The sequence below is a fragment of the Gymnodraco acuticeps genome, unplaced genomic scaffold (assembly GCF_902827175.1).
Source record: "Gymnodraco acuticeps unplaced genomic scaffold, fGymAcu1.1, whole genome shotgun sequence".
In the NCBI taxonomy this organism is placed as follows: domain Eukaryota; kingdom Metazoa; phylum Chordata; class Actinopteri; order Perciformes; family Bathydraconidae; genus Gymnodraco; species Gymnodraco acuticeps.
Window position 1 is genome coordinate 3,850,692 of NW_022990440.1, and position 14,181 is coordinate 3,864,872.

Sequence of the window (14,181 nt, forward strand, 5' to 3'; positions counted from 1 at the left end):
TTATGCTCCTAAATCACACTTATTTGCCCCATAAACACAAGCCTCCTTCACAAAGTTGACTTCTCTTAGCTGTTTTGTTTTATCCGTACTGTGACATCAGTGTGTTGACCTGAAGCTCTGTGTTATCTTCTATTAAAAAGCAAGTGACTCACCAATAGGAGGAACTCTAACTCTGTCTGAGTGACATCTGGACATGTAACTTAATTTGGAGAAGGGGGTGGCTGCTCTCTGGTCAGCTGTTGCGCCTGCGCTGCAAGAAATATCCAAAGCAGTACATTTATACCTAATCTATTACTAAATCACTTGTATTTACCCTTACAAACAGCTGGAACAGTTAATCTAAAGTATAATATGCTTATGATTTGACCAAATCATCTTTATTTTGAATATATAAAGACTCGGCTTAACTTCTCTTCAGGATATTTTTTGCAGTGTGGCCGCTTTCCAGATCCTCCCAGCACTTTCCCGACATTTGCACTGTGTCGACTCATGGTCTGTGTGATCACCGTCCAGTATAAAACCCACAGCCAGTAGGACTTTATGAGAGGCAGAGCACACTTTAACAGTTTGTTGTTGAATCTGGTGACTTGTTGTGTAACGGTGATGCGCAAAACCCAAAGAGCGATACAGTTTACCACACATTGTTGTTTTTATTAGTTTTTATCTTAAAAGAAAAGTTTGTATTCGGTGTTTTTTGGCAGACCTTTAACTGGTTTTTAACTCGGCTGGACTAACATGGCAGAGGGAGACTTCTACACGATGGGGAACCGGCAGAGGTTTCCCAGGGATCCGTTTGGAGAGTCTCCGTTCAGGGATCAACTGGGATCTCGGTTTATGGAGGATGACTTTGGGATGCCCGCTTTCCCCGAAGATCTGTCCATGGACTGGCCGGGCTGGGCTCGGCCGGGCCGGCTCGGCACGCGCCTCAGTTCCTCGCCCTTCAGCACCACTTTACGCACAGGTTTCCCCTCGCGCCAGTCCACGGGAGGCCCCACGCTGTACACCAGCATGTACGGCGAGCCTTCCTCCCGGAGCTCCCCCACCACCACCGGGGGGGAACCCTGGAAAGTTTGCGTGAACGTCCACAGCTTCAAACCAGAGGAATTAAACGTCAAAACGAGAGACGGTTTTGTAGAAGTGTCAGGTGAGTTGTTGCACAGGCCTGAAGTAAATACAACTACTTTTTCAGGAGGATACGTTACTTTAAAAGCAGGTTCATTGGGGAAGAAGGCCTGTAAGGGAAGAACAATGTTAACCCTCTTAACTTTAACCCAATTTCCCCAAACAACAATTTATACTTGGAGCTAATTTAAACACAACAAATGATGTGCAAATATTCTTAAAATGTGGATTTAACTGACAAGATACATAATCAAAATGGAAGGCATACAGTAGTGCACAAGAAAACACAACTAATAGAATACAAACCAAAACAATTAGACAAATAGTATCATCTGCTTGTGATAAAAAAAATGCAGGGCTGTAGCTGCCATTGAGGACATTGAGGTCATGCCCTCAGTATTGCTAATGGTATAAATTACACACCGTTTTATTAAAGGTGAATTCTGCAGTTGCTAAACTCTCAATATCTATATGACTGTAGTTTTATTATTATCCCACAGAGTACTGGGATTTAATTTGAGGGAATTTGGCCTATCTATAAATCTATAAACCTTCTCCAGGTAATCGAGTGTTGTTCTTAGACAGCTAAGACTACCATCCTGTTAGCCATATGACCATGAAAATCACACTCAAAACACATACACAAATGTGGTTAGCTGATCAAAAAGCAGAAGTACAACCCAATCAAAAGGCAGAATTGCATCTCTCAGGATCCTCACTCTAACCTGGCTGTGCGCTTTACCTTTGAAAACAGATCAAAAGCCACACAATGAAAGCTTCGGTGGGCTCAGCTTTAATGACTCTTGATGTGGACGAGCTGAACAGATTTTGGGGACTGGGACTCGCACGTTGGCAGGCAGATCCTCAAACTTGGACACCTGTTTCAGATTCCTGGAGAATCACTCCCTCAGTCGCCCATGAGCTCGATTTAGATTTGAGGCAAGGCCTGTGACAACAGTCTCTGTTTACAATAAGACACGCCAAGAGAGAGAGAGAGAATGTTCTGGAAATAGGATTTTACCCAGCAGTCCTTGTTCTGCTGGTGTCATGTTCAGGCTCACTCCCACTGATTATGGGAGTAAGTGTTAGAAGTAAGGGTTTCAGAATTGCTTCCTCATGTCGGTGATTCAAACGAGGGATGGATTCCAGGGATACCCGGGGCTGAGGAGGGCACAGAGGACAGCAGGCCCCCCAACTCTGAGTTTTTTATAAACACATTGTTGGTATGCCAGTTGGGTTATTCAATCAGCCCCAGTGACTCAACCCCATTCTAAAAGTGTGACAGGGAGTTTGATAAAAGCGTGTCGGAGGTGTACGAGCTGTGCGAACAAATGTTGAACACGGACTCCTCCAGATGAACTAAGTGTACTCATCGGAGGCTTTTAGTCCACCCCAGTGGGTCCAAGAGCAATTGTCTGCCTGGTGACAGTCACTGGAAGTACCAGTTTAATTATAATCTTACTGAGGATTTTAACATTATTCTTATCCTTCAGAATTTAACCTTAACAGATACAAGGAAAGTTTGAAAAAAACCTACAAATTCTGTTGTTACTACAATATTAATGTCACAAATGCTGCTTTTATGGTGCTTGTTCTTGAGCAACAGAAGCATACTGAACTACAATCTATCCAATCTGTTTAATATCCCAGCATTTATTTATTGGCAGAAATAAAAAATGTATTCATAAATATATCTACATTATTGTATAATCACCGGAAGCTATTGAATGGGTGTGTTTTTGTTAGCTTAAAATTAGCCTTTCATCTCTACATTTAGAGCACGTCCTCTTCCTGGAGTCTTTCTGGTTGAACAACCATGTTTCTACAGTAGCCCAAAATAGACAAACTGAACTTTAGAGAGGGTCTTGTTGCGTACTTACTATACCTGAAGGTTGACGTAGCTCCTAACATGCTTGTAAATGAAGGAGGGTTGTTTTTGTTGGTTGGAAACTACAACCTCAACCTTAGATGCTACTAAATCCCACACACTGGTCCTTTTTAAAGCAGTGATGATTTTTTATATTTGTTTTATGGTTTTCACTGGCAAAATGTGCTCCTGGAGACATTTACTGTTGCAGAGACAACTGCAGAGAATTGTTTTGAGTATGCCAGTTTTAAGGCAAGTAGACAACAGTGGTCTTATAAGAGTTTTTCCTCCCAAAATAATTAGCTGCCACGGGCGACAGAAAAAAGTGAGACGAGAGGGAATCAAAATAGTCAATGTTTGGACATTAAAAAGCAATATGTTTCTTTTGAAGGACACTAAAAAGTACTTGACGATTAGTCTTTGTGGGTTCTTCACCATGGGCAACACCTTGACACATTATTATTATAAAGATATGGAAATGTGAAGCTTTAAAACAAAATAAAAACCAGCGAAGTACAATAGTGATTCTGTGGACTTAGCGCTTGCTACATGTACAAAAGGACACACAGCTTATGCAATCCTCTGTGACACAAAGTATCAGCTTCATCTGCAAATGTGAAAACCACAGCCCTGTCCTTGACACTTGTACAGACAGAAAATAACTTTTAGTGCGTTGTACATGACGCTAAGATCTCTCCTGTCGGAACATTCATATTCAGGAGCATTACATAGAGCATCTGGAATTTGGCATCTCTGTCGTAAGAGACTTATTAACAAGGAGAGGCAGCTCCCTGTAGGATTACTATCTGACCAAACCTCCATTAATCATGAAATGGGACCAGTTTTAAGTGTTGGTGGAGTTGAAATAATCCTGCTATGACTTCACCGGTGATAGGCACAGTTTCATCTGGGGTTTCATTCCAGCCCATCGATCTTTCCAGCACTTTCTGCAGGCGGAGACGTCACAGTGGGGGTATAGGGCAGCACATAGTCTGGCCTGGAGTGCAGACTGTGGCTGACGGGGGGGGGGGTGCAGGCTACACTGTTGGCGGGAGCAGGGATATTTAGCAGCCCCACAGCAGCTGCTAACCAGCCCGAGAGATGGAGCGGCCATAAACAGAGCCAGGAAGAAAAGGGTGGAGGGAGGGGGGGATTTCCAGCCTTAGCTTGTCTCCCCAACTACGGAAAAACAGGCCCTAAGTGTCTTTCTGCAGGTGGATCATACTTGGGGGTGACTGAAAAGTTTGATTAATCATTTCAACATGTTCCCATTGCAACCCTCCCAGAGGCCCCAAAGTGAAAACACTGCTGTGGTTGAGCAACAGGAAATTGTGTTTGCCAAATTGCAATGTGTATTTTAATGTCAGTGTCACCATAACCTTTTGAATATAAATTCATTCTGTAGCTTTTTGCTATATTTAGAGGATTAAAGAGCCATTCAATGTACATGATGTCGTTTTGAACTGATGATAACTTGTTTAGGATCCATGAAATGTTCAAACTATTGCACAATACTGAGCTTAATCATATCTGAGGTTATTTAAAGTTACTCTGAGCTGCAACCACAGCTTCTGATTGAGCTGCCTGCAGAAATTCTGGGAACAAAGTAAGAACAAAAACTGTCCCAGGGTCCCATCTGCTGATGTTGTTTTTTTCTTTACTAACAGGAAAACATGAAGAGAAGCAGGAAGAAGGAGGCATAGTGACAAAGAATTTCACAAAGAAGATACAGTGAGTATAATCTCACCACATATTCAAGATATTATATGTGTGGAAGTGTTGTTACATTTATGCCAAAAAGTTTTTAAGAATGCAGTACAGTTGTGGTTTCTACCCCCGGTGGTAAAAGACAAGGGTTAATTACACTGAGCAAAGCTACCTGAATTCTGAACTAGGTATTAATTAATAATTAAAACATAAAAAAGTCAAATCTGAACCGCAGGCACATACTGTACATGTTACGATTAGCTGACTAATCTGTCTTTTTTGTTTTAGTCAAAATAATAAGGAATAATATTTCCTGGGTGGATTAGTTATTTGTTATACTCTTTTCATGCTGATTTGAATTTTTTCAGAGAAACATATCTAGTCCTCTCTGTCACTTTTTTCTTTCTTTCCTCCTTCTGTTCAGAACCATTGTAGTTACTTTTGTTGTGTTATGAAAAGTTATATGTATTTAGGACACGTTTACACGGAGACGAAAACGAACCGATGTCGATATGACGCGGGAGTGAGCAGCAGAGGTGGGGAGAGGCGGGGCTATGGCGTCATCGTTATCAGGAAATGATCGTATAGGACGTACACACGGAGCCGTTTGCCCCCCCCCCCCCCCAGAGCGTTTCGTCTGTAGATCTACCCAGGCGCTGGGAGTAAAGATCCTCCATGGATGGCTACTCCGTCCTGGTGATGTTCTGTGCAGTTTTCACCACCCTCTGTAAAGCCTTTACGATTGAGGGCGGTGCAGCTGCCGGTACCAGGCCGTGAAGCAGCCAGTCAGGATACTCTCTATGGTGAAACAACCAGTTTAGTCTCTGTGTAAACGTGGCCTTAACCTTACCACAAGAACATAAAGGAAAGGGTACTTATTATACTGCATTGTATGGTAACATTAGCGTAAATACTGATACCTTACCGCTAGTTGATCAGAAGCTAACCTGGAACAAAGGTCAGGACTTTGTACTGTGTACTAAACTTTAAATAGAAGAGTTAATACATGGACATACGGCGAAGCATTTCCCCTTTCAACAACATGACAACATCGTGCTATTATCATTGCTGTTTATTAAGAACTTAAAAGTCAAATCAGTCCACAGCCCTAAAACAGCTGCTCCAAACTTAAACCAGCATTGAGTTGACAACAAACTCTCCTTGAAAAAAATAATCCTAAACTCCAAACAACACTCACTAACTCTAGAATACTGAAACATTTACTTCGAGGAAAGGTATTGTTGATTCGAGCAGACCTGCACCAACGTCTCGCACATTGTCGACTTTTCATATTGTTAGTCATCCAAGCCAAACAGGCCATAGAAGTTTCCTCAACCTGCCGGCTCTCCGCCTGTAATTGGGCAGCAGAAGACTTCAAACAGCAGAGCTAATCGCTGGGGTGCATCGGCGTATCGCTGGCGCGTCTCTCCGGATCTGCTCATTTCCCGTTAGCTAATTAGTAAGCGGTTGTGCTAGCCGCGCAGTGTTCATATCACAATACTTTTAATTGGAAAGCCTTTCAGATCAGGCCTGTGCTCCTCAGCTAAGCACAACCTAAAACCAATGACTGCTGGTGGAGGGGGAGGGTGGGGGCGAGGGGCTTATATATAAATAACTGACCTCGATACCCAAATCCTCTACGTATATGAAAGAGGGAGATAGCACAGGAGAGTCACAGTACAAGTTAGTATGACTGGGAATGTACTTTTAATTGAAGCACTAGCTCATTCTGTTTCTTTTGTTAGAATAATGGCAGACATTACTTGTATTCAGTGGAGTTCAAATGCAAAATTAGTTGTATAAATATAAGGAAGCATTCAATGGAAATATTGATGTGCCTCACAATTAAACGTACTGTAAGTCAGGGCTGAAACCACCAATTATGTTTGATCTAGCAATTTTAATTGGTCTATAAAATGTCAGAAAAGTGTGTAAAGTATCAACCAGTGTTTCAAGTGTAAGATGTTGTCTTTGAATGTCTTGATTTGTCCACAACTCAAAGATATTAAGTTCATAGAGTAGTAAAGTAACTAGCAAGTATTTACATTTCAGGAGCTGTAATTTCGACTCCACTTCGAGCAATAAAATGAATAAAATAAAATAAACGTAGATACTAACTAAGCACTTATATACTAACTAAGCACTTACGTAAAATCACTTATATATATATACTAACAAAGGACTGGTTTATCTAAAGCCTGAGTATCACTTGAAATTGTTTGGCTCTATGAAACTTGATACTTATATGATTCTGTTTTCTTCAAGTTTGTATCTTCTTGGTTGAATGCACTTATTGTAAGTCTCTTTGGATAAAAGCGTCAGCTAAATGAAATGTAATGCAATTATTTAACAAATACTCAAACTGACTAAAAACCCAACTAGTTGGTGATTGATTTAATAATTGACTAATTTTTACTTTAAACGTTATTTCCCCCCAATGATTGTATAACGGTTATAAATAAATGCAAAGTTAATGCTCCAATAACAAGGGAATAGGAAGATTAAAGAAAGAGTAGAAACTTCCAAAAAGTTTATTTAAAGGGGCCATATTATGCTCATTTTCAGGTTTCATAATTAGTTCTTCAAATCTTTATTCTTCATCTTCTTCTTCTTATTTCAACCAAATAGTTTGGCTCTCAATAACGTCAGCATACAGCTACAGAAACCATTCAAAAATATTCAGCTTTTTAAACTATTTTTTAAACATGTAACTCACTGGGAGGAACCTTCAAATCCTCTTTTACCTACACCGTGCGCCAAATGCTACTCCTTCCATATACGTTCAGCTAGAGACTTCATTCCAACTTTAAAATGATCACAAGACATGCAGCTATTAAAATTATATTCAGATTTCTGATATCTTTTACACTTTTTGAGATATTTAACTTAGTTTGGAGCTTGGTAAAGTGGCCTTCTTCAGATTTTAACATTAGTGTGTATAGAGTGCCACAGTGACGCATCCTAAAACCCGGAAGTAAGTTAGCATTTTACCACTTCCGGTACACTACATTTATAATTTTCTAATGATAAATCTAATTGATAGATTTATGATTCGAAAATTATAAAAGTAGGGTAAACATGTGGATATTATCCGGCTGAACAAAACGTGATCTGTCTCTTCAATTTGTGTCAACCACAGACCTTATTTCGAGCTATTTTCCAAAATCCTATAAAGAAAATGCATTGGTTTTTGTCGAAGGAACCGGAAGAAGTTCACTTCCGGGTTTTAGGATGCGTCACTGTGGCGCTCTATTGCGCAGCTCGTTAAGGCTTAGAGTGCGTGATGTCACAGCTAAAGTAAATGAGAGCTTGAAATTCGCCTTAAATGTTTTTTTTAAACCTGCCATAATTCCCAAACCCTATACTTCTGGGACATCATTGTATGCTTGAATTGTAGGAATACCTCTCTTAGGTAAAACAATTTAAAATAATTAAGCAAAATGCCTCTTGAGGGCATGAAGTGACAAAAACTTTCAACATGTCTACATTAAGGCCTATTGTAAATTCAGCCTGATCTTTCCTCAGAGCAGCAGCTGCACACCTTTAGTAAATCTGCCAAAAAGGCCACATTATTGACCCGAAAGTACACAAAAAGCAGACTCAGGCGCTCGTCAGAGTCCTGACATGCTGCACGCGTTGACATTTTACCGATAGCAGCTACTTATATATAGTTAGAGAGGTTTATCTCTCATTCAGAACAATGGAAAGGCTCTCCTCTCACAGATCACTGCACATCACCATGGTAACCTTTGATCTCTGGGCTCACACACAGGTGTTTGATAACGTCGTCAACTCAAACACAAACACACAGACTGGAGTTTAAAGACTGACTCAGCCTATTATTTTCTATCTGATAGAGACTTGATACTGACTTCAACACGTTCCACATATTTTTTATTGTTGACGTATGGTTTTAGTTCAAAAGTTTGCAGTTAAAATATTCTGCTGCTTTTCAAAGCGTTTTTATTTTATTTTCTCTTCTTAATACACATTCATTCACTACTACTTACATTTAATATCTAACTCCTTCAGCCTACTTTCAGCTACAGAAACCATTCAACTATTAAATTATTCAGCTATTTCAGGACATTGAGGCTATACATTTAGTTGTTTATACATTTTTTAAACCTTTTCATTAAATATTAAGCTTCTTCACTATTTGTCCTACTCTTCCCGTTTAACATTTCACTTTCAAGTTTTCCACAAAGTCATTGCAATGCATTTGAGCTGTAACAATTTGATTCAAATCATTTCACTTTTTTGCATTTCTCCGCTAAGTTCAGCAACACACTTACTTGGTTGTTGTAGCTAAAGCAGCTACAGAGACCATTCAACTAATACAATATTCAGCTTTTTCTGCATTTTCAGCAAAATTCAGCAACAAATGTACACAATTTACAGCATTCACACGCATTTTCAGCAGGAAATGAATTTTCTAGTTGTATGTTGCGCCTCTACTGTGACATGTGTCCATGCTTTAATGTTCAAAAAGCTCTTTATTTTTCTCATACTGCCTGTGCTGCAGCACCTCTTTTCACCCTCTGTCTGAGACCATTGCCCAGTCTGCTCTGATTGGTTAGCTGGCCGGCTCTGTTGTGATTGGCTTAGAGATGTCTCTGCCCTATTATGTACAATGTGTTGAAAACTAGCCAAAAGAAGAGACATTTTACATAGTGATGTCATTATGATACAGAAGTAAACAAAGGATTTAGATCAAGGTGTTTTCAGACAAGGGGGAGTGTGTGGGAGAGAAACTCCTTTGAGAGGGTACTTTAGGATTTTAGTCTTTGCAGACCTTTCACATGCACAAAAACCATTATAACACATTACAGGAAAGACAAAAGCCCTAAAAGCATAATGGGGCCATTTTAAAGAAGCCATTGATAGACTGAGATGGACAGTAAACAGCTGAACAGGGTCAAAGGGTGTTTTCCTCTGTTAAACCTGAAATATGTCAGTTATTAACCAAATAGGTTGTTGTTGAGTTCTGAGGGTAAAGGTCTATAGAAAGGTCAGGAACAAATGGAACATGTTTTACACAGTCAGTGAACACACTAACCATGTCCCTGTCTCAGCATCTCTGCGGGGGGAAAGCATATTGAACAGTGTGTTGGCAGCTGTACAACATCAATGTGTGAGATAAATGATGTGCTGGACTGTAAATAAAGTCCACGAAGCTGGACAGATAAGGTTTTTGCCAGAGTCCCACGTAATGCGTCAGCTGAGTGATTTGACTTTGTCAAGAGGGGCAACTGCTTCAAAGCAATCGGCTCCTTGGTTAATGTTTTCCTTAATGAACAGTATATATTATATTATTAGCCATGGTAGTGTCATGACTCTATGTATGGCAATAATAGTTGGTTGGTTCATCACTTGGGTCTAGACTGTAACATCTCAACACCTAACAGATGTTTTGCTATGAATATATGTACTGACATTCATAGTCCTCAGAGGGTGAATATGGATGACTCCAACATTGGTGTTTTTTTGGTAAAATGCCACAACAGCTATTGGATAAATTGGCACAAAAGATGGGGTTTTTCCCCCAAAAATATAAATTGACTGTACATACATTTTCTCTATAAAGCCACCAGCCATTCAGAAGGAAATATTTCAATGTTGTTGTTATCACAAAATCCCCTCAGCCTCACTTTGTTTTAAGTGATAATTAGCTAATTTAAACATGCTAAATTAGGGTGAACATGACATATAGTATACCTACAATGAGATGCACCATTAGCTGTAGTTGAAAAAATTCAGATTAGAAGATTATTTGTATGCTTGTGTCTAGTACATATATTATTCTAGTTTAGATACACTGTAAATTATTGTTTTTCTTCAAATCTCTGGGCCACCTCTATCTTCCTCCCTCACATCCTCGAGGATGTAATTTGTACTTACTCTCGACCAAACCCAACACTCGCATGAGATGTGAAGACATTTTCAGTGAACTACTTCATGCAATTTATCTCTTTGTACGTGTATTGTATTGGTCTTGTTCTATTTAAATTGGATTTACTATATTCCACTGTTTCTATTATTTCTAAAATGTTCTCTTTAGTTTTTTGTAATTGCCTTTTGACCCAACTATGGCTCGTATTATATCCCAAGGGTGTCTCTATTTGTTTTCTCTGTTCCAGATTGAACACCATTTTTTTGTATTGTGCTCCTTAGTTTTAAAAGGGGGTGTTCGGTCTGTGTGGAGGTTGATGCTGTAGTGGACCTGTAAAGCTCATCACCCTTTAGGTTAATTTGTATGATACCTTTCTAAAAGTGTATTCCCTATTTTTCAGACGTTGTTGCTCTTAAAACTTCCTGGTTCCCAATTATATGAAATGCATGTCTGTTATTGTGGTATATACACATTACAGCTAAGGTTTTGTGCAGGTATAAGCTATATGGTAACAGACTGAGCTCAATGAAATGCTGGTTCCTCTACAGGAATAGACCTGATGTGACCTCTGCTTCTGTGTGGTGACGTTTCCCTTCTGACTTGTATTTCTCAGTGGAGTGGGAAGCCAGTGGAGGGTCCTCTCTAATTAAACCCACAGTCTCACGTCTGAGCAGGGCAGCCTGATGTTTATATTAACTCCCAGAGACACTTGGCTGCTCACACAGAAAACCTACAATACCCATATTTGGCCACACTGTCTGGACAAAGAACAGAGTTAGCCTTGATGTCTGTGTTTGTCTTTACAGCAGATGACTTTCATTCCAAAGTGAAGTTTGATAATGTAACCTCGTTAAATAACTTTGTTATATACGGTTTTAGATGCGCTTCATGTGAGAAGTTATCTCTTACATACTGCAGCTTGGCTGATTTTCCATCACCTTATATCTTCCTGCAAGATTTGGAAGCCAATTATCTCGCTCTTCTCTGGCAAATGTAACATTTTCAGCATGAGAGGTGTCAAAAAGTGAAGCGAAGAGGTGAGAAAAAAATGCCAGACACAAAATTAGCTGTTGCCTATGTGACAGATGAGAGCATCAGATTAGGCAAGTATACACCAATACAAATGTACAGGTGTTGAACTTCTGCAGACAGACCCTCTCATTAATTGGAATCAAGATAATTTGTTACCTCAGACTCAGATCCTCTCTTTCAGCTCATCCCCTGGGTGTGAGCTAGTTTGTGCGAGTCTGGAGTGAGTGCTAGCCAAAGAGGACGGGGTGAACGTTTTTTAATAACCGTCAAAATCTCAAGCCTTCTTTTTTTTCTATTCCCAGGCATACGGTGCTAAGACTGTGGGCGTTTTAATGGTTTTTACAAAGTGTCCATAATAAATTGCTGCATTTAACAATGTTTGCACAGCAAGTCTTATCTGACTAAAATGGAAGGAGTCTGGTTGTATGTACAGTATGGCTGTCCTTTTTTTTCTTGACAACCGTTCATGTGATTTACTTCATACTTGGAGGGTGTATTGTTGAGGATCAAGGGAAGTGCATTATTGAGTGTGAACCTGTTTGGATGAGCAGTTCTTGAGAAAGCACCAGTAATGAAGGCCTAGAAATTGGCCAGACAGGACCCTGCATTAGTGAAGGACAACTTCCGAGTTTTGCATGACTTCCAAGCAGGAAGTGAACAGTTTCTCCTAATCACTCTCCCTTTTTTTGTTCTTCCAATTGGTGTTTTTGAACCCGCTGAATACACACAGAAGCTTACAGATTAAAAAGCCCACATACAGACTTTCTCACTTCGCTTCTCCTCTGATTCACCAGGATCCCAATAGATGTGGACCCTCTGACCGTTCTCGCCTCATTGTCCCCCGAGGGCGTCCTCATCATCGAAGCTCGGCAGACGCCTCCATATTACCTCTTCAGCAACGAGGGCTCCCAAGGTGAAGAGGACCAGGAGGTGGAGGCACTCAAGCCCCAAGAGGCCCCCATGGTCTAAACCCCCAACTCCTCACTATCCTATCAAATCATCCTGCGCAATTGATGAATGAAATGAATGATGTGACCTATAGCTTCCTGTTGTTAAAATTCCAATGGGAAGGTATGTAAGGTAAATAGTTATGACCTGTTGTATGTCTTTATTAAAGCTGCACAAGACAAAAAGGTTATATATGCAAGCAGAGTAGTGAAGAGTCACCTCCCCCTACTGGCAGAGACGCTATAGATTTGCCACGGTGCAAGATTTCGGTGCACGATTTTGAAAGATATCTTCTGATTAAATCAGCGGTTGTTACTATAACTGTAATGCATCAGCTAAGACAATCCAGATCTACTGTTGTAAAAGTAAAAAAAAGAAAGTGTATCATGTTGTAAAACTGACTGAGACGTAACGTTAGGCAACACAACGTTATGGTCAGGATATGGAAAAGATTGTGGTTTCAGTTCAAATAACTGTAAAGTGAAACTTTACGTGACCATAAGGATAACAAAAATGAAACTCTGGGATTGAAGTCGGAAACAAAGAACATTCTCATACAACGTTCTGGACACATTTTAAAGATCACAAATGTTCAAACAGCTTATGGAGGAGCCATAGTGTGAACTTGTCTTGTGCAGCTTTAATATTATATATGGCTATATCCCGAGGTCATGAAATATCAGCTGGGCCACTTATACATTATAAGCCAAAGAATTCTCCCTTACCAGTAAGTATGTGTATCAAATTTGTATTTATGATTATTATTATCTTTGCATCAAACGTATTATATGTGATTTTGTTGGTCTGAAACTAATGTGCCTTTATTTACTGGAGTGCCTTGACTTTACAGTTGTTTATTTTTTGAGTTAATGAATGTCACTTAAACTGACAAGAAACGAAAGCAAGCTACCTTTTGTGGCTTCATTAAAGTGTGAATTGTGTGCATTCATACTGTATTCTACCAAAGAGTATTGTAAATATACTTCAACATGTGCCAATTCATTATAAATATGAATCTAAAGTGTTCCAGGTTTTTGCAATATGGTTTGCATTTTTTTTCTTTTCTATTTGAGCATTCAGGAAGATGGCTGCATGATTGTTGGAGCGGACAGACTCCCTTGTTTGCCAAAGACGTTTGTTTCCTGCCTTCTTCTCTGTCCATGTCTTTGTATCGGCTGACGCAATAAAACTGTCCAACCAATCTCCCAGCGTGTTATAACATCTGTGTCTTTTATTGAGAATCATGCCACTCACTGGTCTGGCACCATGGGAGCCTGTGGTGTTATTGTTGGATAACAGAAGGAATTGGGCAGCAGATTAGCGAAGGGCTTAGTGCAGGCTGAGATTGGCACTGGTGTTTTCAGAATGGGACGAACGCACAGAAGCAGCACCGCCAGAGCCTTTTATGCAAGTACAAAACAATTGGGGCAGTTGCTATGCATGTGTCATGTGATACAATATTTTTGTAATCTTCTCAGTGCATTGGAATCAGGAGGGGATTATCAGTTTGAAAAGTTTTTGAATTGAAAAAAAAACAAAGGGCCTCCACTATTTTGTCAGCACTACTGCGCTTCTTTTGTGTCATGAGCTCACTTTTACTGCTGTATTTGAT

The 14,181-nt window shown here is 39.9% G+C and overlaps 1 protein-coding gene across 1 annotated transcript; it reads left to right on the top strand.

The window, feature by feature from the left end:
• Nucleotides 1-494: 494 nt before the first annotated feature.
• On the top strand, nt 495-13,775 carry hspb8 (heat shock protein b8). Its single transcript, XM_034225335.1, has 3 exons — nt 495-1,144; nt 4,657-4,720; nt 12,416-13,775. The coding sequence occupies exons 1-3, from the start codon at nt 736-738 to the stop codon at nt 12,588-12,590; spliced, it is 648 nt and encodes a 215-aa protein (XP_034081226.1). The 5' UTR covers nt 495-735; the 3' UTR covers nt 12,591-13,775.
• The last annotated feature ends 406 nt before the right edge of the window (nt 13,776-14,181 follow it).

Coding starts and splice junctions, on each gene's coding strand:
- hspb8 (XM_034225335.1), top strand. CDS start 736: ATGGCAGAGGGAGACTTCTACACGATGGGGAACCGGCAGAGGTTTCCC. Junction 1,145..4,656: donor CGGTTTTGTAGAAGTGTCAG/GTGAGTTGTTGC, acceptor CTTTACTAACAG/GAAAACATGAAGAGAAGCAG. Junction 4,721..12,415: donor AATTTCACAAAGAAGATACA/GTGAGTATAATC, acceptor CTGATTCACCAG/GATCCCAATAGATGTGGACC.